General features: G+C 42.1%; 1 protein-coding gene across 2 annotated transcripts in view; it reads left to right on the top strand.

Annotated features, from left to right (window-relative positions):
• The window catches only part of GOLGB1 (golgin B1), a 1,744,011-nt gene that overhangs the window by 1,657,720 nt on the left and 63,122 nt on the right, over nucleotides 1-23,169 (top strand). For both annotated transcript variants that reach the window (XM_044087881.1, XM_044087880.1), the window contains exon 22: nucleotides 15,049-15,146. In XM_044087881.1, the coding sequence (XP_043943816.1) occupies nucleotides 15,049-15,146 (98 nt within the window). The remainder of the gene's footprint in view (nucleotides 1-15,048; nucleotides 15,147-23,169) is intronic.

Genomic DNA, 23,169 nt, shown 5'->3' with positions numbered 1-23,169 from the left:
ATTTAGCTATGTAATGCCGTCAGAGCAACCGACTACCGGAGTTTATAAAAAGCGCAAAGAAAAGGACAGGCACCCGAGGTCTAAAACCGATGACGAGGCTTCCGCCAAGCCTGTCGCCCATTTGCCAGTTCTCAGTGAGGTGCTTTCGCAGCCCCTGACGCCTGCTACCTAAGAGCCACAGGCCGCTTCCGACTCCCACGTGGAGCCGACTAGGCCGCTGGAAACTCAAGGTATTGGACACTCGGAAACTATTCCCTCAGATGGGTCTGGAGCCGCTGAGCAGGCATCGGCTTCTGAGGGTGTTTTCAGGCCTACACAGTTATATGTAAAACCAACTTCAGCTTCAAAGGCTAAGACTAAAGCAGCTCTAAAGACAAAGAAACAAGAACAGCATTCTCCTGGACAGGTTTCCATGCCTAAAAAACAGATGCTTAAAATGGCTGAAGACCTAATTACTTTGATCAGGGGTTCCCATCCCCCCCCTGATAGGAGGCCTAGGCAAGAGATAGAATATGCATCTTCAGATCAGGTTTCCATTTCCTCTGATTCCTCTTCTGAACAGGAATATTCTCTTCCTCCCTATGAGGATTCTGATGATGAAGAATCTATTCCTTTAGCCTCTCCTCCTGAGGATTATTCTTTTGGGGAAACCCTGCATACTATGAGGGAGCATTTCCACTGGGAGAGCCAAGATTACTCAGAATCCAAGAAAAGGCTCAGAGACTTCCTTTTATTACCTCAGCACAGGCCACTTGCTATTCCTCCTGTTTTAGACATTGTTGATGATGTTTTTTCAGAGTCCGGACTGTCTCCTGACTCTTTGCCACCAGCTCCTGTTAAGCCAGACAAATACTACAGGGTTCCTGATTGACATAAATTTCTTTATAAAAACCCTGCTGCAGACCCAGAAACTATCTCTCAGGGTCCCAAAGGAGTCAAGGCTTCCACTGCAAAAAAACCCTATACCCTCTGATAGGGATTCAAGGGCCCTGGACAGATGGCAGAAAAAGATTTATACTTCTGCTACCTTGGCTGTAAGAGCTTTAAACTGTCAATTTCATATGCTTAAATATCAGCAATATCTAATGTCACTGCTTAAACAGAAAATGTTGACAAATTCAGAATGTGCAGAAAACAAAGAAATACAGGATTTATTGCATGCAGCTGAACAAGTAGGAAAGCATACTTTGCAATGTGGTTTTGATTCTCTAGAGGCCTCTTGCAGGGCCGCTGTTACAGGTTCTGTCATTAGGAGACATGCTTGGTTAAAAGAACAGAATCTGCCTGATCATGTTAAAGCAAAATTATTAGATGCTCCATTACAACATGATACCTTGTTTGGTGTTAAAGCAGAAGAGGTTCTGAAGAAAATGGAGGACAAAGCTAAAACTATGCAAACAGTCAAGGATTTCTTACAGGTACAGCCTCCCAGATTCAGCAGGAACTGGCCGGCAAAGAATTGGTCCTTTCCAGTGTCAGACAGGCCACAAAGAGGCAGATATAGATGCCCCAGAGGCAGATCATAGCCCCAAGGCTCATACAGGTCTAAACAATGGGGTGCTTCTACCTCCGAAAGCGGAGAAGAAAAATCACAGCCATACAGGAAACAGTTTCAATGACTTTCTCCTGCCAGCACCAAGCACTTATCTTCTGGCAGCTCCTTTGGGGGGAAAACTAGCACTTTTTGCACAAAATTGGCACGTGATCACCCAGGACAAATGGGTCTTAAATATCGTATCCCAGGGCTACAGGTTCCATTTTCACACCCTGCCAAGGCCAAATGGTATGCCAGACCTGCCACGCAATCAGTGGGCAAAGGCACAAAAACAAGTTTCATCCCTCATGGACATGAGAGCCATTCAGCAAGTACCACAGCAAGAGCAGGGACTAGGATTTTACTCAAGGCTATTCTTGGTGCCCAGAAAGGACAAAACTTGGAGACCAATACTGGACCTGTCTGTCCTGAACACATTCCTGGATATTCCAAAATTCAAAATGTTAACTCTGCAGCAGCTTCTACCCATGCTGGGCGAGAAGGCTTGGCTTGTGACGTTAGACCTAAAAGAGGCATACCTGCATGTCCCAATCAGACAGTCATGCAGAAGATACCTCAGATTTGTAGCTGGCTCAATGCATTACCAATTCTCTGCACTGCCCTTTGGCTTATCTACTGCGCCCAGGGTCTTCACAAAATGCCTGGCACCAGTAATTGCTTTTTGCAGACAAAGAGGAATTCAAATATATCCTTACTTGGACGACTGCCTTATTCAAGCAGAGAACAAGAACACTCTACTGCAGCATCTGGCATTTGTAAAAACATTACTAACAGGCCTAGGGTACACAGTAAACGAAAATAAATCAAATCTCGTACCCTCTCAAGAGATAATATTCCTGGGTGCAAGCTTAAATACAACTGCCCAGATGGCTTATCTCACGCCAGACAAACACAGACAACTGACTACTTATTTCAAAATTTTGGCAACAAAGACCCAGTTATCCGCAAGAAAAATTCTGCAGGCTTTGGGCTTCATGGCATCCTGCATTCTGCTAATTCCATATGCAAGACTGCATATGAGGAAACTTCAGTGGTATCTAAAAAGTGTTTGGACACAACATTGCCACAGCCTGGAAACAATAATTACCCTCATTCCCTGCCTGCAACAGGAGTTTCAATGGTGGGCAAAAGCCTGTCACCAAAACATGGGACAGCCATTCACCTTACGCACAGCCAGGCAGACACTGACAACAGATGCATCAGATTATGCCTGGGGGCCCATATGGCAGGAAGATGTATTCAGGGCACATGGTCCGTAAGTCAAATGCATCTACATATCAATCAAAAGGAGATGCTAGCAATTCAAAATGCCTTGACAGCCTTCAAGGATCTACTTCATCCAGGACAACTACTGATAAAGACGGACAATACCACAGTCATGTGGTACATAAACAAGCAAGGGGGCACACATTCCTACCCCCTCTGCAGACTAGCCATGAACTTGTGGGACACAGCATTGACTTACCAAGTACATCTCCAAGCACAATTCCCGCCAGGAAGGATAAATACTCTGACAGACAAACTAAGCAGAAACCTAATGGATCCCCACGAGTGGAAATTGGATCCACAAGTCTTCAGCATGATAACAAGGAACTGGGGATGCCCAGACATAGACCTATTTGTCTCCCCTCACAGTTGCCAACTACAAAGATTCTGCACAAGGACTTATCACAAACAAGCATGGAAAGTGGATGCTCTGTCTTTTAGCTGGAAAAAACTAACAGTATATGCCTTTCCCCCTCTGCCTCTCCTCCCCAAGGTGCTCCTCAAGGTCAGACAAGAGAAGCCAAAAATTATACTGATTGCCCCAGACTGGCCCCGCCAGCACTGGTACCCATTCCTAAAGAGCTTGTCTCAATGCCCAGCTTGGACATTGCCTCAAATTCCTCACTTATTTACCCAACAAGACAGTCAGATACTGCACAGCCAACTCAGGACCTTAAACCTGGCAGCATGGCGGATAATGTAGCCATTCAAAACACACCTCTTTCTAAAGCAGTCATGGACGTTATTTTGGAGGCCAGGAGGCCTAGCACCAGAAAATGTTATGCAGAAAAATGGAAGAGATTCTGTGCTTGGAACCAGGCACAAGGTATTGACACGATTGTTCCAAATATTCCTCAGATTTTACAATACTTAACTGAGATGCTGGATAATGGCCTTTCCTTTTCATCAATTAAAATTCATACCTCTGCCATTTCAGCTCATTACAATACAGAATCACCTATTTTTTCACACCCATTACTAAGGCAGTTCCTCAGAGGGGCCAAAAACATAAAACCCCCAAGGAGAGCACCAGTACCTGCATGGGACCTTAACTATGTCTTGGAAAAACTTAACACTGCCTCCGTTTGAGCCAGCCTCTGCAGCTGATATAAAATTCTTATCCTGGAAAACAGCTCTGCTCCTATCAATAACCTCTGCTAGACGAGTCTCAGGTTACAGGTACTCATGGCTGTGGAACCTTTTATCATTTTCCATCCTGACAGGGTTTCTCTGAGGACAAACCCTACATTTATGCCTAAGGTAGTGACCAGTGTGGCCCTTAACCAAACAATTCACTTGCCTACCTTTTACCCAAACCCACAGAATAAGGGTGAGAGACTTCTGCATTCTTTGGACATTCACAGACAGCTATGCTTCTACTTGGACAGAACCAAAGCTTTCAGAAAAACTGAGCAACTTCTAGTAGCATATGCTGCAGGATCACAAGGAAAGCCTGTTTCAAAGCAGACTATTTCCAAGTGGATAGACCACTGCATTCATTTCTGCTATTCCCAGCATGGCAAATCAGTGCCTAAGGGCATTAAGCCACATTCCACCAGAGCAGCAGCCACTTCAGCAGCCTTCCTCAGAGAAGTACCAACCAAAAACATCTTAGAGGCTGCAACTTGGAGTTCAGTGCATACTTTTACAAAGCACTATCACTTACTTCTCTACTCTAAATCCAGGGCAGGCTTTGCCACTGCAGTTCTGCAGGGCCTGATAGCCTCTCCTAATCCTATTTAGCACCAGCCTCTCAATCAAAGCTTTGGGATTCAACCCAATTGTAATGACTGCAACAGTGAAACACGATGAACATAGTACAGTTGTGTACCTACCATAAATGTAGATGTTCGAGTGTATTCACTGTTGCAGTCCAGGTTACCCTCCCACCATCCCCCTTTTCCTTGCTGGGACTTATCTGTTCTTCTCTATTCTATACAACCTATGTGGTGTATTTGCTTGTAGATGAAGGAAAAGTTGTTTTTGGTTATGCATGCTTATTGGCATTAGTGTGCCTACCATTTTAGGGGCACCTGACATCTGGGGCAAGAAAAAACAAAGAAAATGGCGTTGGCTGCATCTTTTATACCCCTGGCGCACTGACGCTGGACCTAGACTTTGGAACTCAGGCCGACTGCGGGTAGCCTGCCAGCAGGATAACCCAATTGTAATGACTGCAACAGTGAATACACTCGAACATCTACATTTATGGTAAGCAAATGGGCGAGCCCAGATATAGAAGTGTTTGCCTCCCCCCAGAACCCTCATCTGGACAAATTTTGCACAAGGATTCCCCACAAACTAGCTTTGAAAGTGGATGCTCTATCCTTCAGCTGGAAAAACCTATCAGTTTATGCCTTTCCTCCTCTGCTTCTGCTCTCCAAGGTACTACTAATGATCAAACAGGACAAGCCAAGGACGATTTTAATTGCACCAGACTGGCCTCACCAACACTGGTACCCACTCTTGCACAGTGTGTCACACTTGGCTCCATGGCACCTGCCTCAGACTCCTTCCCTTGTGCAGGAGAACCAGATTCTGCACCCTCAGCTGCAAACCCTGAACCTAGCAGCCTAGCTAATTACCTAATCTCTCCTTTACCATCCCTCAGTAAATCAGTGATGGATATCATTTTAGAGGCAAGGAGGCCTAGTACTAGAAAATCTTATGCTGCAAAATGGAAAAGATTCTGTGCCTGGAACCAATCTCAAGGAATGAACGCAGCAGTGCCCAATTTACCTCAGATTCTGCAATAGTTGACTGAGGTGCTTCACAAGGGCTTATTTTTTTCCTCCATCAAAATTCATGCCTCAGCCATTTCAGCTCATTATAGCACAAAGCCTCCCCTCTTCTCCCACCCACTGTTCAAGCAGTTCCTCAGAAGGGCCAAAAATTTAAGGCCACCCAGGAGAGCTCCAACTCCAGCCTGGGATCTTAAGTTTGTCTTGGAGAAACTCACTCTTCTTCCTTTTGAGCCAGCTGCTACTGCAGATTTAAAATTTCTTTCCTGGAAAACAGCTTTCCTTTTAGCAATCACTTCTGCAAGAAGGGTATCTGAATTACAGGCCCTTATGGCAGTGGAACCTTTCATCATGTTTCATGCGGACAGGGTGTCACTCAGAACCAACCTCTCCTTCATGCCCAAGGTGGTATCCGGTGTGGCTCTTAATCAGTCCATTCATTTGCCTACCTTCTTTCCTAACCCACAGAACAAAGGGGAACGAATACTACACTCTTTAGATGTGCACAGACAGCTTAGATTCTACTTGAGACAGGACTAAAGCTCATAGGAAACAACTGCTGGTTGCATTTGTTACACAGAGGGGAAGGCTATTTCAAAGTAAACCATTTCTAAATGGATAAGCCATTGCATTCATTTCTGCTATAAGCACCATGGAAAACCTATCCCACAGGGCATCAGACCCCATTCAACCAGGGCTGCATCTACCTCTACAGCCTTTCTCAGGGGCGTCCCTACTAGGGACATTGTAGAAGCTGCTACCTGGAGTTCTGTACATACGTTCACCAAGCATTGTCATTTGCCAATTTTCTCTAAATCCAGAGCTGGTTTTGCCAGCAGGGCCTTATAGCTGGTCCTCATTCTATTTAAATTCCTCCTCCCAACCTTAGCTTTGGGAATCTACCCAAATATAATGTCTGCAACGGTGAAACACAGAGAACATAGTACAGTTGTGTACACTTACCATAAATGTACAAGTTAGAGTGTATTCACTGTTGCAGTCCTGGTTACCCTCCCTCCAGCCCCCTTTCTTCTTTTGGCTATACCTCTACTCTCACTTACTATGCCCTAAAAGTTTTTTGGTGTATTTGCTTTTTTGTTGGTGGTATATCCTTGTATTTATAGATTTGATTGCTTCCCATTAGGGGGGGCACCTGACATCTGGGGCAAGAAAAACTGATGTAATGGTGTCGGCTGTATGTTTTATACCTCTGACGACCTGACGTCATGGAAGAAGGGAGAGTAACCGACGCAGGACCCAAGACTTTGTTAATCAGGCCGACTGAGGGCTACTGCAAGCAGATAACCCAAATGTAATGACTGCAACAGTGAATATGCTTGAACATCTACATTTATGGTAAGTGTACAAAACTGTACTTTCCATTTTCTTTCTATGCTGAATAATGTTGGATAAATCCCATTTCTTTTTTTCCTGCAGTTATTAGAGACCCTTTGAAATCAGTCAGCAAACTTGATCTGAGGTAAATCAGCTGGGAGGAGGGAATTGTGGGTAGGGGAGAAGTCTGAGCTCTCTTGTCCAGTACTCTGGTATAAGGCATTGAAGTCAGATCTGACTGGATCTGACAGCCCACATATTGACTCAAGCAAAAAGACAACATGGAGCTATACATTAAGTACATAACTTTTGATGTAATGGGATCCTATCTCGCCTACATTCACAACATATGGGTTCGGAGCCGATCCATCGGCTCCGACTCGGCAACTAATACACTAGCACGAAGTCTCTCATTGGCTGGGCTACTCCCTATCCCAGGATGCACTACACCTGCTTCCCCAGATCTCGTTTGCCGCTTTACAAGCTGGACGTGGTCTCGACTTGGCTGGAGCTAAGTGGTTCTTTTTACCTTTATTGGTCTTTGACCTTGGGGTTTTTTGTCATATATTAACCAAACAGCTGTTTTCACAGCTATTCCTTATTATTCTTATACTATTTGTTACATTTGAGTGCTTGAGTGTCTTCTGGTACTTTATTTTTTTCAGTCGGGCAAGGCCCGTTTAAGTTAGAGGGCCTTTGCCCTACCTTTGTGTGCTATTTAGCCTTAATTGTTTTTTGTGGTTAATTGTTTTTTCGGGCCAAGCCCATTTAAATTAGAGGGCTTTGGGCCGTTGGACTTGTTTTGTCTGTTTGTTTGTGAGGTAAATTTTTTTCCTTAGTACTCGCGCCAGTGTGTCTCGCGCTTTTCAGTTGGCGCTTTTCTTTTATAGTGCTTACTTATTGTGTTAAAGTCATACTTGTTGAAGGGCCTGTACTATGTCTAAGGAACAAAAATCAGGTTTCAAAAAATGCACTCGGTGCAGTTATAAAATGTCCATCACAGACAGCCATTCAATCTGTGTTTATTGTTTGGGGCCGAAACACCTGCAAGAGACTTGTAGCGTATGTCATGCTTTTTCTGCTAGAGTTCTTCAAGAGCGCAAGAACAAGTTGATATTGAAAGGGCTTATCAAACCTTCTTTTGAGGAAGCCTTAAATCCTCCTGTTGCTTCCAAAAAGAAAAGATTGTCGGCACCGACAAGTCCGTCGGAGCCGACTTCTAAAAAGACAAAATTGACCTCTTCTTCCTCGGCTCCACTGACTTCGGGGCCGAGGGTCGAAGGGTCTGCCTCGATACCTCTTACTTCGGCTCCATTGCCTTCGGAGCCGCAAGTTGGAGTATCGAGAGGTGAATCACCTCCATCGGTTCCAATGGCTTCGGAGCCGGTGGAAGTGTGCAGCTCAGACTCTTCCCCCTCGGCTCCGAAGAAGGCTCCTTCGGTGCCGATGGTGGTCCAGGCTGTGGTGGAGTCGGCGCCGATAGTATTGGAGCCGTTTCGGAGCCGGTCCCCTTCTCTCTCGGAGCCGAGAGGAAAGTCTTCTCGAGTGTCTACCTCCTCTAAATCCTCGAGACTGTCAGATTCGAACCTGGATAGGGTTTTACAGAGGCTTTTCCAATCTCCAGTGTTTACTAAAATGGTCTCGGCTCCAGCACAGTTTGCTTCGGAGCCGATCCCCCCTCCAACACATTCGAATCCTCCTCCAACCTCTTCAGAGCCGTTGGAGCCGGTGGTGGTGGAGCTATGTGGAGCCATACGGTCGGAGCAGAGACCCCTTACAGGTCCTCGGCTCCGACTGTGCTTCCTACCCTGTCCTCCGGTTCTGGGTTTGGTACTGCGACCTCTTCAGCCGGGCCCGAGGGGAATACTTTGGGATTGGGTGCTTCGGTGCCTAGTCTTCCTCTCGGAGCATCGGCTGCTGGAATTCCCAGTGCCATCGTGGCCTCTAGACCAGTGACCTCTTTGGATTCTGGAGGTCTGGCCTTTGAGGCCATGAGGAGCGCGCTGGCCATGCCTTTGCCGGTTCAACAAGATTCTACCTCACCGTCCCTAGATTTGGAGACTGGTGCCTCTGTTGTGTTGCAGCCCCCCGGCAGCGGGGCCCCAGGGCCTGAGGATACCCCCATCGGGGGTTCCCTTCTTCTGGGTGGTCCGTCCGAAACTGCTTCGGACGAACCCCCACGGAAGAAATTGTGTAAGAGGAAGCACGTAGACTCCCAAGATGAGTCTATTACATCGGATACTGACCTCGATGACGCAGAAGGGTCCCCCAAATCATCTTCGGATGATGTCTCCTTCTCAGATATCTTGGAGATTCTGAGACAGAGAGGTGACTGGCAGGCCAAAACCCCTTCAGCTGAGTAGTCAGTCTTCCTCAAGGCCTTTGGGGCCCAGCCTTCCGCCTCCTGGGTGTCTCCGCCCTTCGATGAACTCCTTGATTTGATTTCTCGAAGGGTGTGGGAACACCCTGATTCTGTGGAACCGGTGCCTGTGAGGCCCAATAAATTTTTGTCAGCCCCCCCCCCAGAAGGAGTTTCTCACAAAGGGTGTGTCTGTAGATGCTTTGGTGGTGGCTTCTGCCACACAGCAGGACGTGGCAGAGGCTTCGACATCTATTCATCCTCCTAATAAGGATTCTAGGAGTATGGATAGGTACGGGAAGCGTACCCTGTCCTCAGCGGCCTTTACCTTACGGTCGCTGAACTATTTATGTCATTTTACGAGGCTCCAAAGGGATCTTCTCAAAGAGCTAAATGACTCTCTTGTTGGTAATCTACCTGAGGCGCTGGCCCCGACTGTTGGCGCACAGATGACTACCCTCTTTTCTATTGTTAACTCGTCCATGAGGCTCATCTCATATGCGGCCGAAGGGGCGAGTAGAGCAGCGGGAACAGGCGTTGCCCTCAGGAGACAAGCCTGGTTACGCTTGTGTTCGTTCACGGAGGCTTTCAAGTCTTCCTTCACGCCTTTGATGGGTCATCCTTGTTTGGACCCAAGGTGAAGGACACACTAACTAGGTGCGAGCAGGAGGGCAAGACTTTGACTGCCGTTGGGGCCCAATTTTCCGCTCCTTCTAGGCCTTACCCCAAGGCCGGGAGAGGAGGGAAAATGTGGTTTAAAAAATCTCAGAAGTCTTTCCCTACTCCACCCAGTGATTCCCCCTCCAGAGGCAGGGGGGGGGGGAATTTTGGAAGACGCCGCCCCAGAGGTGGCAGAGGCCCCCGTAATTCTGGAGACCGCGATTCCTTTCGTGGTTCTTCATACAACCAGCGTTCCTGAGTTGTTGCCCGACTGTGCATCTCCGGAGCCAGTCGGGGATCGCTGCGGCACACCCACAAGCTTGGGAATCCATAACAAGCGATCAGTGGGTGCTTCGCATTATTACCGGAGGATATATCATTCCTTCAACCAACCTCCTCATTCTTTAAGGGAAATCCCGTACGTGCCACCCAGACAGCGAGATCAAGCAGCATTAGAGGTTGCAAAGATGCTAGAAAAAGAGCCATCCAGCCTGTCCCCATCGACCAGATCGGATCAGGAACTTACTCAAAATTATTTTGGTACCAAAAGACAGGGGACTTCAGGCCCATTTTGGACCTCAGTTCATTGAATCGTTTCGTAAAGAAGTCCAAATTCCGAATGGTCACTCTTCAATCTATTCTTCCTTTGCTGGAAAAAGATGCATGGATGTGCTCCATAGATCTCCAGGACGCTTACTATCACATTCCCATAGCTCAAGAGTCCAGGAGACATTTATGCTTCCGCCTCGGAGCCAGTCATTTTCAATTCCGAGCACTGCCCTTTGGTCTCACCACAGCCCCCAGGGTGTTCACCAAGTGTCTGGCAGTGGTAACTGCTCACCTGAGAAGTCTGGGATTCCAGGTGTTTCCTTATCTAGACGACTGGCTCCTTACTGCCACCTCCGAGCATCTACTACTCCAAGCGCTCAGAGCCACGTTCACCTTGGGCCGTTTCTTGGGGATCACGTTCAATTTGCAAAAATCTGTACTACAGCCATCTCAGCGTATTACTTTCATAGGCGCAGACTTAGACACAAAAAGAATGCGCGCCTATTTACCGGCAGCAAGAATTCAGGTCTTACAAGATCAAGTCAAATCCTGTCTCCCCCTACAAAGAGCCCCGGCTCATCGGATCATACAACTGTTGGGCTCGATGGCGTCGACCATACTTTTAGTTCCCTTGGCCAGACTTCACATGCGAATTTTACAATGGCTACTGTCGGTTCAATGGTCCTATCAGGAACTTCCCTTGAACCACTTAATCATAATCACGGAAAGTTGCCGTCGAGATCTACATTGGTGGCTTCTCCAATCAAATCTCGACCAGGGGCGACCCTTTATACCTCAACGTCCCGTTGCCACTGTGACTACGGACGCCTCCCAGGTAGGGTGGGGGGGTCATTACCTGGACAGGTCGGTCCAAGGCACATGGCAGATCCAGGAAACGCATTTGCATATCAATGTCCTGGAAATGAGAGCGGTACTATTGGTACTCCAAGCTCTCCATCACGCTCTCCCACAGGGCCCGATCACTATCCTATCCGACAACATGTCGGTGGTGTGGTACATAAACAAGCAAGGTGGAACCAGGTCTTGCCCACTATGCAGAGAAGCCATGAGACTTTGGCACTGGGCGGTAGCTACCAACCGCTTTCTAATGGCAATGCACATACCGGGGAAGTCCAATGTGATTGCGGACAGATTAAGCAGGACCATTCTTTTACCCCACGAGTGGTCCCTCAACCAGAGTATAGCTGCGAAGATCTTCGACAGATGGGGTCTTCCTTGCTGCGACCTGTTTGCCAGCCCTCACAATGCGAAATGCAGAGAGTTCTTCACACTGTTTCCTTCTCAGGGACAGATTCCCAGGGACGCTCTGACTCACATTTGGCCTCCCGGTCTTCTCTACGCCTTCCCTCCGTTCCCCCTCCTACCGAGGGTGATACAGAAGGCCATTTACATGGAGAGCGAGATGATTTTGATTGCCCCGCACTGGCCTCGTCAAGTTTGGTTTCCTTTCCTACAGAGGCATGCGATAGAAGGTCCATGGTTTCTGGATCCGGTGCCAGACCTGTTGACTCATCAGTCAGGACGGCTTCATCCGTCCCTCAGGTCCCTGAAGTTGGCAGCATGGTTACTCCACTTCCATCCTTAGTTCGAGACAATGCTCTTTCGCCGGACATGGTCCACATACTGTCTTCTTCTCATAAACCTTCCACTATCAAACTTTATTCCAGTAAATGGAAGAGGTTTGCCTTCTGAGCTCAAGAACGGGGTATAGATCCTCTCACTGCACCAGTATCGGAGGTTCTGAATTTTCTGGCCTCCCTTTTTCAGTCGGGCTCTTCAGTTTCTACCATTAAGGTTCAGTTAGCAGCGATCTCTAATTTTCATGCGTCCTTTGAACCTTCATTGATGTCTCACAAACTTTGTAAGGCTTTCCTTAAAGGGGCTTGGCTCCTTAGGCCTCCTTTATCCCAGCCTGTCCCCCCTTGGGATTTGAATATGGTTCTTGCTGCCCTAACTGCCCGTCCTTTCGAACCAGCTGCTACTTGTGATTTAAAATTTCTGTCTTGGAAAACGGCCTTTTTAGTAGCCATAACATCTGCTAGGCGAGTTTCAGAACTTCAAGCTCTTTGTTCTGATCCTCCCTATTTGATTTTTCACAAGCATAGAGTTTCATTGAAATTAAACCCTGCATTTATACCAAAAGTGGCTTCCTCTTTCTGTATGCAACAAACTATAGAACTCCCTGTCTTTTTCCCAGAATTCTCCAATAACGCAGAATATACTTTGCATCAATTGACGTACATAGACAACTGCGTTTTATTTGAATAGAACCGCTCAAACGCGGAAATCAAATCAATTGTTTGTTTCCTTTGCAGTGAACAAATTGGGTCAACCAGTAACAAAAGCCTCCATATCTAAATGGATTAAAGATTGTATCATTTTTATTTATTCACAGGCTAACAAAGATCTTCCCTTTCCAGTCAAGGCTCATTCTACCAGGGCAATGGCCACTTCCGTAGCTTTTCACTCCAAGTTATCAATAGATGATATTTGTGCTGCGGCAACCTGGACTTCTCCGCACACTTTCATTTCTCATTACAAATTGGATGTGGTTTCTCGAGGCAGAGCTTCCTTTGGTTCCACAGTTCTCAGGAGTGTGTTCCAATGAGCCACCCGGGATGTAGGTGCTAGGACGCTGTCCCATATGTTGTGAATGTAGGCGAGATAGGATCCTTACATCTTTTAGTTATGTACTTACCATAACTTCGGATGTATGGGATCCATCTCGCCACATTCATAAGTACCCACCCTCCTTCCCCCTTCCATTTGGATTTAGAGGAGCTGTAGTCACTTTTTTCTTGGCGTTCTTTCTTGAAGAACTTTAGTTGGTTATAGTGACTACTAATTTTTCTGTGTTTGAATGGGTGTATGAAAGCGAACAAACAAGATCTGGGGAAGCAGGTGTAGTGCATCCTGGGATAGGGAGTAGCCCAGCCAATGAGAGACTTCGTGCTAGTGTATTAGTTGCCGAGTCGGAGCCGATGGATCGGCTCCGAACCCATATGTTGTGAATGTAGGCGAGATGGATCCCATACATCCGAAGTTATGGTAAGTACATAACTAAAAGTTTTGGCTTGAAAACCCTCCATATGCGATGGTGATCCACTTTGAGGGAATTGATATCAGTACAGTTCCAAAACATATTCTTGTTGCAAGGATAATTGCATACTTGGTGGATCTTATGAGTCAAAATCCCTTGGTCATAGTATTGGTCAGCAATTATGCCCAGGAGGCCTTGAGTAGATGCTGTGAAATCAGCAGCTTTTAAGCTGTCCAGGAGATTTTTCAGTCATAGGATAGCTAGGGCAGCTAATCATTAACATTTTTGGGTTGTAGAACATCCAGACCTGGCAAAAGGTGACAAGTCTTTTTACAAAAAAGATGGTGGGCATTTGAATGAACTGGGTTTTTATTTATTTAATTTACAGTTGTTTTGAGTTCTTCAGCAGTTCTAGATTGATAGAGAAAGAAAAATGTTGTTAAACATTATATATTAATAGAATGGACATGATCCTTTGTAACAAATGTGTTTGGGTTTAAAAGATGTCATTTTTGGTTGTTACTTATTAGTGCCCAAAGCAAGGAAGTGATTGGTAATGTCAGTAAAATTGATTTTAGGATTTTAAAAATGGGATGCCCCAGCCAGGAAGGTGTGAGAAATAGCCTGTCACTACAGACTGGTGGCCAGTCTTTGTGCAGCCCTCAGGCTTGGTTATCCCACCTTCCTTACTTGGGCCTCTTGACTGGCTCTGGGCACACAGAGGATTGGCTGCTGCACCTGTACAGTTTTAGTAAATCAAGGTAACCAAGAGGGCAAGGGATGCACCACGTAGCAGAGGTGCATTAACAGACTGGCTCTGGCTTGGTCACACATACCAGCTCAACAGCACTGGACGTGAGGTAAAATTACTTGACAATGATGTTGAAGTGTTTGTTTCTACTTTGTTGAAGTTTCATTGTTATCCTCTTCACTGGTTCATAATAAATGGTTGCATCAGCCATGCTTGTGTCTTTTAGGAGCAGTCAAGGGTACAAAAGTTTTTTATATGGTAAGTTTTTTTGTATGATAGTTTATCAGCTATTATGACCTTTTCCATGGTCTTGCAGACTAGGGGCTCATCAAACTCATGGGTCTGTAATTCCCAGAGTCTGTGGTGGAGGTGATCTTGTGAAAATTTCTTAATGAATGTGTATGTAGTTTAAATCCATATTAATGTTGTGTTTGCAGATGTCTTCATTAAGTTACAATGCCTGACCAATTAGTTAATATGAGATTAATACATCTAATAACCTGAAATAGTTTTACTAAAATGTCATGTTAATAAATAAACTAGCTACTCAACAACTGAGATAAATTGTCAATATTTTATAAAGTCTGCAAGTTTGAATCATGACCATTTTCCATTTGGAGGTTTCTTTGCTATTGAAGACAGAATAGTCCCACATAGCATGCAGACATATTTTAATATAATTTGTGTGTGTGTCTTGGGAGACAGTAGATTAATTTAGTATTTTTAATAGGCAGATTGTTTTTCTTATTTCTTATTTCTCATTTCTCACAGGGCACTACTGAAGTGGATACAGCCCCTGGTGCACCTCAAGAAAAGATTGTGGCAGAAGCAGAACTTTATCAGTCAGAAGTTCAACTATTGCAGCACAGGTAAGTGATTCACTGAATGTGCAGCATGTTATCCCTATTGAAATTGGAATGTAAGCACAGAGAAGCTTGGTTCAATTCAGACTATCACCAACAATAAATCTTTTCAGTAAGACTAGCCCCTTTATTGACAAAATGCATCTAAAATTTAGAGAATCATTTAAGCCAGGAGACTCCAAAGAATTTAATAAAACCTGTCATCTAAATTCTTTAACTTGTAAATTATTCTCCCTATCACCATCAACTTTTTTGATGGTCTAAAACAAAAAAGTAGTATTTTTGCAACTACAACAGATTATCAAGTGTCTATACATAAAACATTAAGTTTGTTATATTTGGAAACAGTATACTGGTGTTCATATATTCTGACTTTCAAATGCCTAGCAGTTTTTCCCACATAAATTTTTTATCATTCACTACATACTGCAATGTAAACTATAAAATCAGAATTACAATTAAACAAACCTAGAGATGAAACTGATGTATTTAAAGTTGCAATATAACAGTTGAGACCTTGCACTATAAACTTACATTGACTACAGTTTTCACATCTATAAGTCCCTGTACTCTTCTCTGCAGTTTGTTCTGTTTTCTTTTCTAATAAATACTTAATATTCTTACCTCTCATAGTTATAGTTATAAAGGTCTGTGTCAAACCTAACTTTTCTGCCAAAAAATAAATCATGACAAGCAATACTTTTTGAATTATTGACTATAATTTTCTTTGTAGCATAAAAATCAGCAGAGAAAGTTAGAGACATAGCCATTTGCCACTGATCATTATATTTGTCAGGCTTATGATATTTCCTAAAACATTCTTCTGTGTTTTCTCGCAACGCCTTTATTAATGGTTTCCAACAGCTTATCTTCTGAATACTCCCTGTTAATGAATTTTTGTTTAAGCACATAGTAAGATAGAGTGTATACTCATGTGCAAATCTGTCTCATGAATAAGTTATGTGGCAGTTCTGAGACCAAAAACCCATTGCAATGTATTGACCCCCTGTGTATGTTGAGATGTTAAAGTTGGTAATGCTTGCACTACACTACAGTAAGGTATTCATTTTTTGGTTGTCCCACTTTAACCTAATCAATACTAATATTAGGATGAGACATGACATTTGGAGAACCATGAATGAATGAGCATATCTGTTTAACCCCTCATCCATATTTACAATAGGATATGATTAATGAATCCGTGTTCTATTACTGTGTAAGGAAAGCATTTTTATGGTGTACTAGTATGTACAAACACTGCATCTATGAGGAAAAATACAGTTAGAATAACATGAAAGAGAAATGATAAGCAAGCAAAGCACTTCAGTTAGGTCAGTACAGTTTATGTTTCGTGTATCTGACAAAGATTACAAGTGAACACCATGTTTATATATTCTTAAAAGATGCAGCCCTACCTTCTTAGACGTACACTGTGTCCTAATCTGGTCATGCAGTTGTTTGCAAAAGTGCTATTAAGACAGGTCATTTTTGTAAATTAAGTACAGACGCAAGCATTTCTTGCTCAGCTTTACCATGTCTTATTAATTATATAACCCTTCTAATAAGAAAGACTATTTATTGTTGTTACAGCTGCAGTTAATATTTATATTATTGTCACTGTTGAATAATTAAGAATTAATGAAAGTTTGCAACAGACAAAGTAATACAACAGCTTAATAAAAAAACTTCATATAAAATCTGCAGCACTTATATAAAAGGCACAACATCTGCTCCTGTCCTTCATTTTATAGATAACATATAAAGTAGAATAATATACATTTTCTTATCTTTTGATGTTTGAAAATATATATGTACATTTTACAGAACACATATATTGCATTTTCTTTATTTTTACATACATGGTTTAGGAATGTTGTTTATGAAACTTCTAATAGAAGAGCCATTCCCTGCTGTTACAGTACCTCCGAGTATGTCAGTGTGTGACCCTTGTTCCAGTCTGTTGTAACCTTTTCATACTATTTTTACTCTAATAGCAGGGTGAGCTAGCAGTTCTTAGAACCACTGCAGATTCTTATAGTTGGCTTATATCTAGCCATTAGAGGAATTATTTTCAACATAAATATTTATTTATATTGATAATTATGCCTTGAAGAGAGGAATTATGCATAAGCACTATCTTATCTTGGCTGATGCTCTTTTAATCAGGCATTGCATTTCCATGCAGCTTTTAATTATTTTTGTCATATTTTCAGTACTGACATTTGTTTATTTTTATTTTATTTTTATTTAACATTTGTTTACATGGAAAGTCTGACTTGGAACAAAGCCAATTTTCAGTGGAGTCCTGGGAAGAAACACTCCAGATGCATGTTATTCATACAAAAGATTGTTCACACATGTTGCTTAAGGAAGATTTCTTAAGCTGGTTTCTCAAAATTGTTTGAGATCCCAATGCTATAACAGTTCCCCCTGAACAAACATAAGGACTCAGTTTTGTTGATTTTATTCAGTGAATATCATCAAGCTTTATTGGTCCAGAGTACTTCATAAATTGTATGGTGTCTTGAACCTGATTCACTTAGTCCATTGTCAAAACTTGTACTGCTTGTCTTACACAATCATTTTCACATTTGTTCACAACAATTGTTAGGCTTATACGTCCTAAAATGCCAACTACAACCAGTATAAGCTGCATTATTTTTCCAACCCAGCCACTAATAGAACCACTCAGCCAAAAGAACCATTTTTATTTTTCTGTTCATGCTTTTTGAACTTGAGGTGGCTCCTGATTTCAGGTTCATTATCAGGAATATAAGTATAACATTCCTCTCCTACCAATGCACAAGTACCACTTTTGCTAGCAAGAACAAAATCTAATGCTATGTAGTTCTGTAGAACCACAGTTCTCATGGCAGTAATTTCTATGGTTTCATTTATTGCCTCAAACATGGCATTGCTTAATTCCTCTAACAGGCTTGCCAGTTTCCTAATTTCCCAAATAGCCTTTCCTGCTCCGTAGAATGGAAAGATCGATGCTTCTGCTAGGACATCATCTCCTACATCCATTTTTCTATATTAATATGTCTTTGTAATCTAACATTTCTAATATTATAATTAGGCAATGTTGTAGTATGTCTAATGGATGGAATTACATGTCCCAGGTAACATAATCCATTCCAGTTCTCAGGAAGCCATTTGTAGGCTCTTTTACCTCATACGTAATATATGCCTGCTCAAACTGGAATCATGTATGTAATCAAATGTTTAGTTTTAGCTCTTTTAAATGTCTAGCAAGTTTCATTACTAAAACATTAAAAACATTGTTTACTGGTATTTCGGGTAGCATAGTTGATGCTACAAGAACGTTTCCCAATAAATGGGTGATTAGTTGTTCTTTCTCCTTGTAAACAAATATCAGCAGTCACATTTGTATGGACAAGCCTCAAGAAAGAGTGTTCAGTCTCTCTTTTTGGGATAGAGTCATTCCTTGGAACCCAGTCTTGGGCTGTAAGGTTCAGCATTTACATCCCACTGTTCCCATCTTATGGTATTTCAGCACATATCCAACATTGTTTGGCATTAAAAGTTTCTGAGTACATTTGCAGTGATTTGGTAAAGGTATTGAAGTTCACCTTTCCTTGTGTTGGGGAGTAAAAACTCGTCAGGATCACTATTAATATCCGGATTTTCATGATTCAAGTCTTTTCTTCTCAAAATTACCCGTAAGAGAAAATAATTATATTCTTATTAGTTTATCTGCTATTATATCAGTTATTACATTCATAACCTATTTAATTTTCTCCCCTCCATTTTAATTTTTTAACATGATCTTTATGAATCCAACCATTTTTGGTGGCTGATTTTTATATGGCTGGACTTGTACAGCCACTAACCCTACTTTGGTAACAATGTAGGTCCTATCCATTTTGAATCCCATTTTCTTGTGTTTCCAAATTGGCAGACCATTAAAAGATTTCCTTGTTCCAATTGTACCACCCTTGATTCCCAAATCTCATTTTGCTTACAAAGTTCTATGTTATTGGCTTGTTCAGCTTCCCAGACTCTCCCTTCTGCCCAACTGATTAGGTCTTGGAGCTGGTCCCACAATTTTATTTCTTCTAATGGTTTCCCATAAGGGATTTTTCCTGCTTGTAAATTCATAGGTCGACCCGTCATTAATTCATGTGGAGGTAACCCACATCCTTGAGGAGAATTTTGCATCTTAATAAAAATATTGTGTAAATGTTTTACCCAGTGATTCCCATACTCCTAAATACTTTTTTATTCCTTCCTTCAGAGTTCTGTTAGCTCTTTCTACTTTTCCAGAACTCTGAGGATGATAAGGAGCATGACACCTTTGCTTGATTTCCCAAGTTTTGCACATTTGCTTTGTTACCTTTCCAGTAAAGTCCCCTTGTCACTATGTATTTCTCGGGGTACTCCCCATGTTGGGATGATCCTTTCACTTATTATTCTAACTACTGAGTCAGCATCTTCCTTTTTTGTTGGATGATCTTCCACCCACCCAGTATATTCATTTATCAAGGTAAGTAGGATATGTAATCCTCTTGGTGTTGTTGGAAGAGATCCTACAAAATCCATTTGTACCCTTTCCCAGGGTCCCAATGCTTGTGGAAGTCTATATTGTTTCTCCTACTTCATTTTCCTACATTATGCATGGCACATGTGACACATCTATCTATATGGTTTTGGATGTCTGTTGTTATACCTTCCCATTTAAATCTAGAGCTAACAATTTGTTGTAGTCTTTCTCTTCCTGGATGACCTAGGAAATTATGATAGTAGTTTAGCAACATTTTTCCTTTTTCAAGCTCAGTTGTTTGTACTCTATGTAAGGGCCTTTTTTGAATTCTCTTGGTACCAACCAAAGTTCTGGGAACCTAACCCATTTCCATTCACTTCCTTATATTATTTCAAATTCCTCTATTTTATCTTTCTTGATGATGTTTGGCTGTCTTCTCGGAATTTTTACTAAGCTTCCTAACTGTTGACTTATCTTTGTTTGTTTTTGCATTTAAGGTCATATGAGTATCTTGTTTAAATTCAGGACCCCATAATGGCTTAATTTTGTCAGTTCCTACCATTGGTGTTATGATGATCCAATCACATTGAATTTGGGTGATTTTTGCCTACTCCACTTTCCTCTCTGTTCATACTCTGTACACTGGTCCTTACATAACTAAGCTGTGCAATGTAAAGGTAAAGGATTTAGAGATGAGTCCATTTGTATTTGGCACTTATTCAGAATATTTTGTACCATTTCCCTTGTTTGTTTTTTTCCACGATATTTACTTCCCATGCCCAATATATTGAGGAATATTTTGTACTGGATATGTTTGTTTAGAGTCAAGGGCTCCTTCCTTTGCTATCTGGTCTACTATTTTATTAACCTGACTGTGCACTTCATTTTTAGTGCAAACTTTGACCTTATTTTTATACTCACTGTAGAAGGATTGTCATCTTTTATCAAACTCCATATTTCTGTTAACACTTCCTGGTGACTGGTTTACCATCAGCGGTAATCAAACCTCTTCTTGCCCAAATAAGAAGGGATTATGTTAAAACTTGGACTACATACTCACCGTTGGTATAAATGTTTACAGGTCTGGGTGATAACAAAGCTTGTTTAATTGCTTCTAGTTCCAATCTTTGTGCTGAGCATCCCCCTGGGAGATTGCGTTTCTTTTATACTTTTTCCTCTGGATTGTAAATTGCCTATCCTGTCACAAAACACCCCCCTTTTACAGCTCTAATATCTGCATCCATCTGTGTACCAATTTGAAGCTCTTTCAGTATTTTGGGTGCACATCCTTATGTGTTCCTTCTCATTTTCCAAGTCAGGACATTCATGAGATTCCTTTTGGTAAATAAACAGTTCTGGTAAAAACATAATCCAAGGGATTTCTACTCTAATTCCTCCTTCCTGACTTGCAAAACCTGCAGTGATTCTGCCAAGTTGTGCAGTATTCATGCCCTTTGGATTTCCTTCTAACATGCATTTCACTGGGGTATGTTTGGTCTGTAGCACAATTGCAGAGCCCTGTTTCATATGGCGTGTTACTTCAGTAGACCATTCTGCTATGATGACTTGTTTTTCACATTCTGTCATTCCTTTCTCAACTGGACTCATAGTTCAGGAATAATCCAAAACCTGATATTGAGACTCTTTTTTTTTTTTTTTTGCAACACTGTGGCCATCATAATTAGACCATTGTGTCCAGACTGTATGATCAACTCTTTATCTCTTTCTGGGACCCCCAAAGCAGGTGCAGAAATGAGTTCTTCTTTGACCTTAGAGAAAGCTGCTAGTAACTCATCATTCCAATTGAGACGTTCATCACCTTTTTTGTTCCCTTTAAGCATATCAGTCAAGGGTTTTGTTTTTCCTGCATAATCTGGTATCCGTTCCCTTGAGAATTCAAAGATTCTTAGGGCTTGCCTTAACCCTGTGACAGTAGCTGGAATTGGTAATTGTCTGATCAGTTGTTTTTTTGTCTTCACTAGTGCTTTTTTGTCCTGCTGATAATGTGACACCCTTAATCAATTCTCTGTTACACAAGTCTGTAATGTAACGTCTTTGTTTCAAGATGTCATTACCAATGTTGTTCTGTAGATGAGGACCTGATACCCATGTATGCTGGAAGGTATCTTCTCCTATCTTTGTTTCTACAGGGAGACTTACTTGAAATTGAGATTTCTCCTCCCAGTCCCTTGCAGGTTTATAGTTCTTGTTCCTGGAATGTTCTTGTAGTAATGTTAACTGTGGTTCCTGTATCTGTTAAATATGTATCTAAGTGGCCTCCTACCCACATTTAAGCACGTGGTCTCCCATCAGAGTAGGAGTCACTGAAGAAGTATAGCTAGATGTTGTGGCACTATTATATTGGGAACTAGCTTTGAAAGGGATTTCTGTTAACTTATCCCAGTCTGGTTCTGGTTGCTGATATCCCTATACAGAGGCTATTTGCCATACTCCTTTTATTCCTTCTAAAAGGGTTTTTCTGGCTTCTTCCCCTTCACCCTCAGCTTTTTATCCAGGCTGTGTTCCCAGTCTAATAGCTTTTGCAAAGCTGTTTTTAATGCTTTTATTTCATGATCCCTGAATTCCACTTCTTTTTCTAAATTGACTAGTTATTCTTTCCATTTCCTCATTTCTTCTTCTAACTGTTCTGTTTGATTAAATGTCGCTTTGTATTGTTGTTCTTTTTCTTTACTTTCATTACATAAAGCTTTTAGTTATTCTGCTGTCTCTTTTACTTGTCTGTCTGATTTTTCTACACTTTCCTGTAAGTAAGAACATCTTTTTGGCAATGCTTCTATAGTCTTGTGTTGCTCTAATGTACACAAAGTATGTTGTAAGAGAGCTGGAATTAATGTTTTTCTTAACAAAATCTCTTATTTGGTTTTCCCCATTCTGTAAATTCATAAATCAAAGAAGGCAGTTTATAAATAGGACTTCTTTTTTTCCATCCTTCAGGTGTCTTTTTTTCCCCTTAACTTTTTTTGCTTATGACTTACCCACTCATGAATATTATCTAGTAGAAATTGTGGATCCCCTCTTTGTGAATTATCACTACCTTCCTTGTCTGCTTGGTTTATAACGTCTTCAAATCTGGGAAAATTAGGAGGTAAAATTAACCTTGATGTCCTTGCTTTTTCTGGGGTATTCTTTTTAGAATTTGACATCTCTACTCCTTTGGAGAATATCAAAAAAAGTTTAGATTTCTCTTGAGACCTTTCCTTTTGAGATGATTCAGTAACACTTTCAAATTTCTTGTGAGACTTCTTTTCTTAAAATGATCTAGCAAATCTTAATAAATATCTATTTCTAGGTCTGGTTACAAGTACCCTTTCTGATATAATATCTTGGTTTAAGTCTGTAATGCTGTTACTTTTGTAATTCAGCTTTGCAGGTCTCATTTCTTGTACCAGCAACTGTGGTACCTTGCTTCTCCACATTTAAAAATCTTATTAATATACAAATTCCTTTAACTGTATGCCTCATAAACTGCAGATTACACAGTTAACTATAGGAGAACAAAGTCTT

This window comes from Protopterus annectens, chromosome 11.part0, assembly GCF_019279795.1.
Source record: "Protopterus annectens isolate FY-2018-M chromosome 11.part0, PAN1.0, whole genome shotgun sequence".
NCBI classification, from domain to species: domain Eukaryota; kingdom Metazoa; phylum Chordata; order Ceratodontiformes; family Protopteridae; genus Protopterus; species Protopterus annectens.
This window is presented reverse-complemented; position numbering and strand designations above follow the sequence as displayed.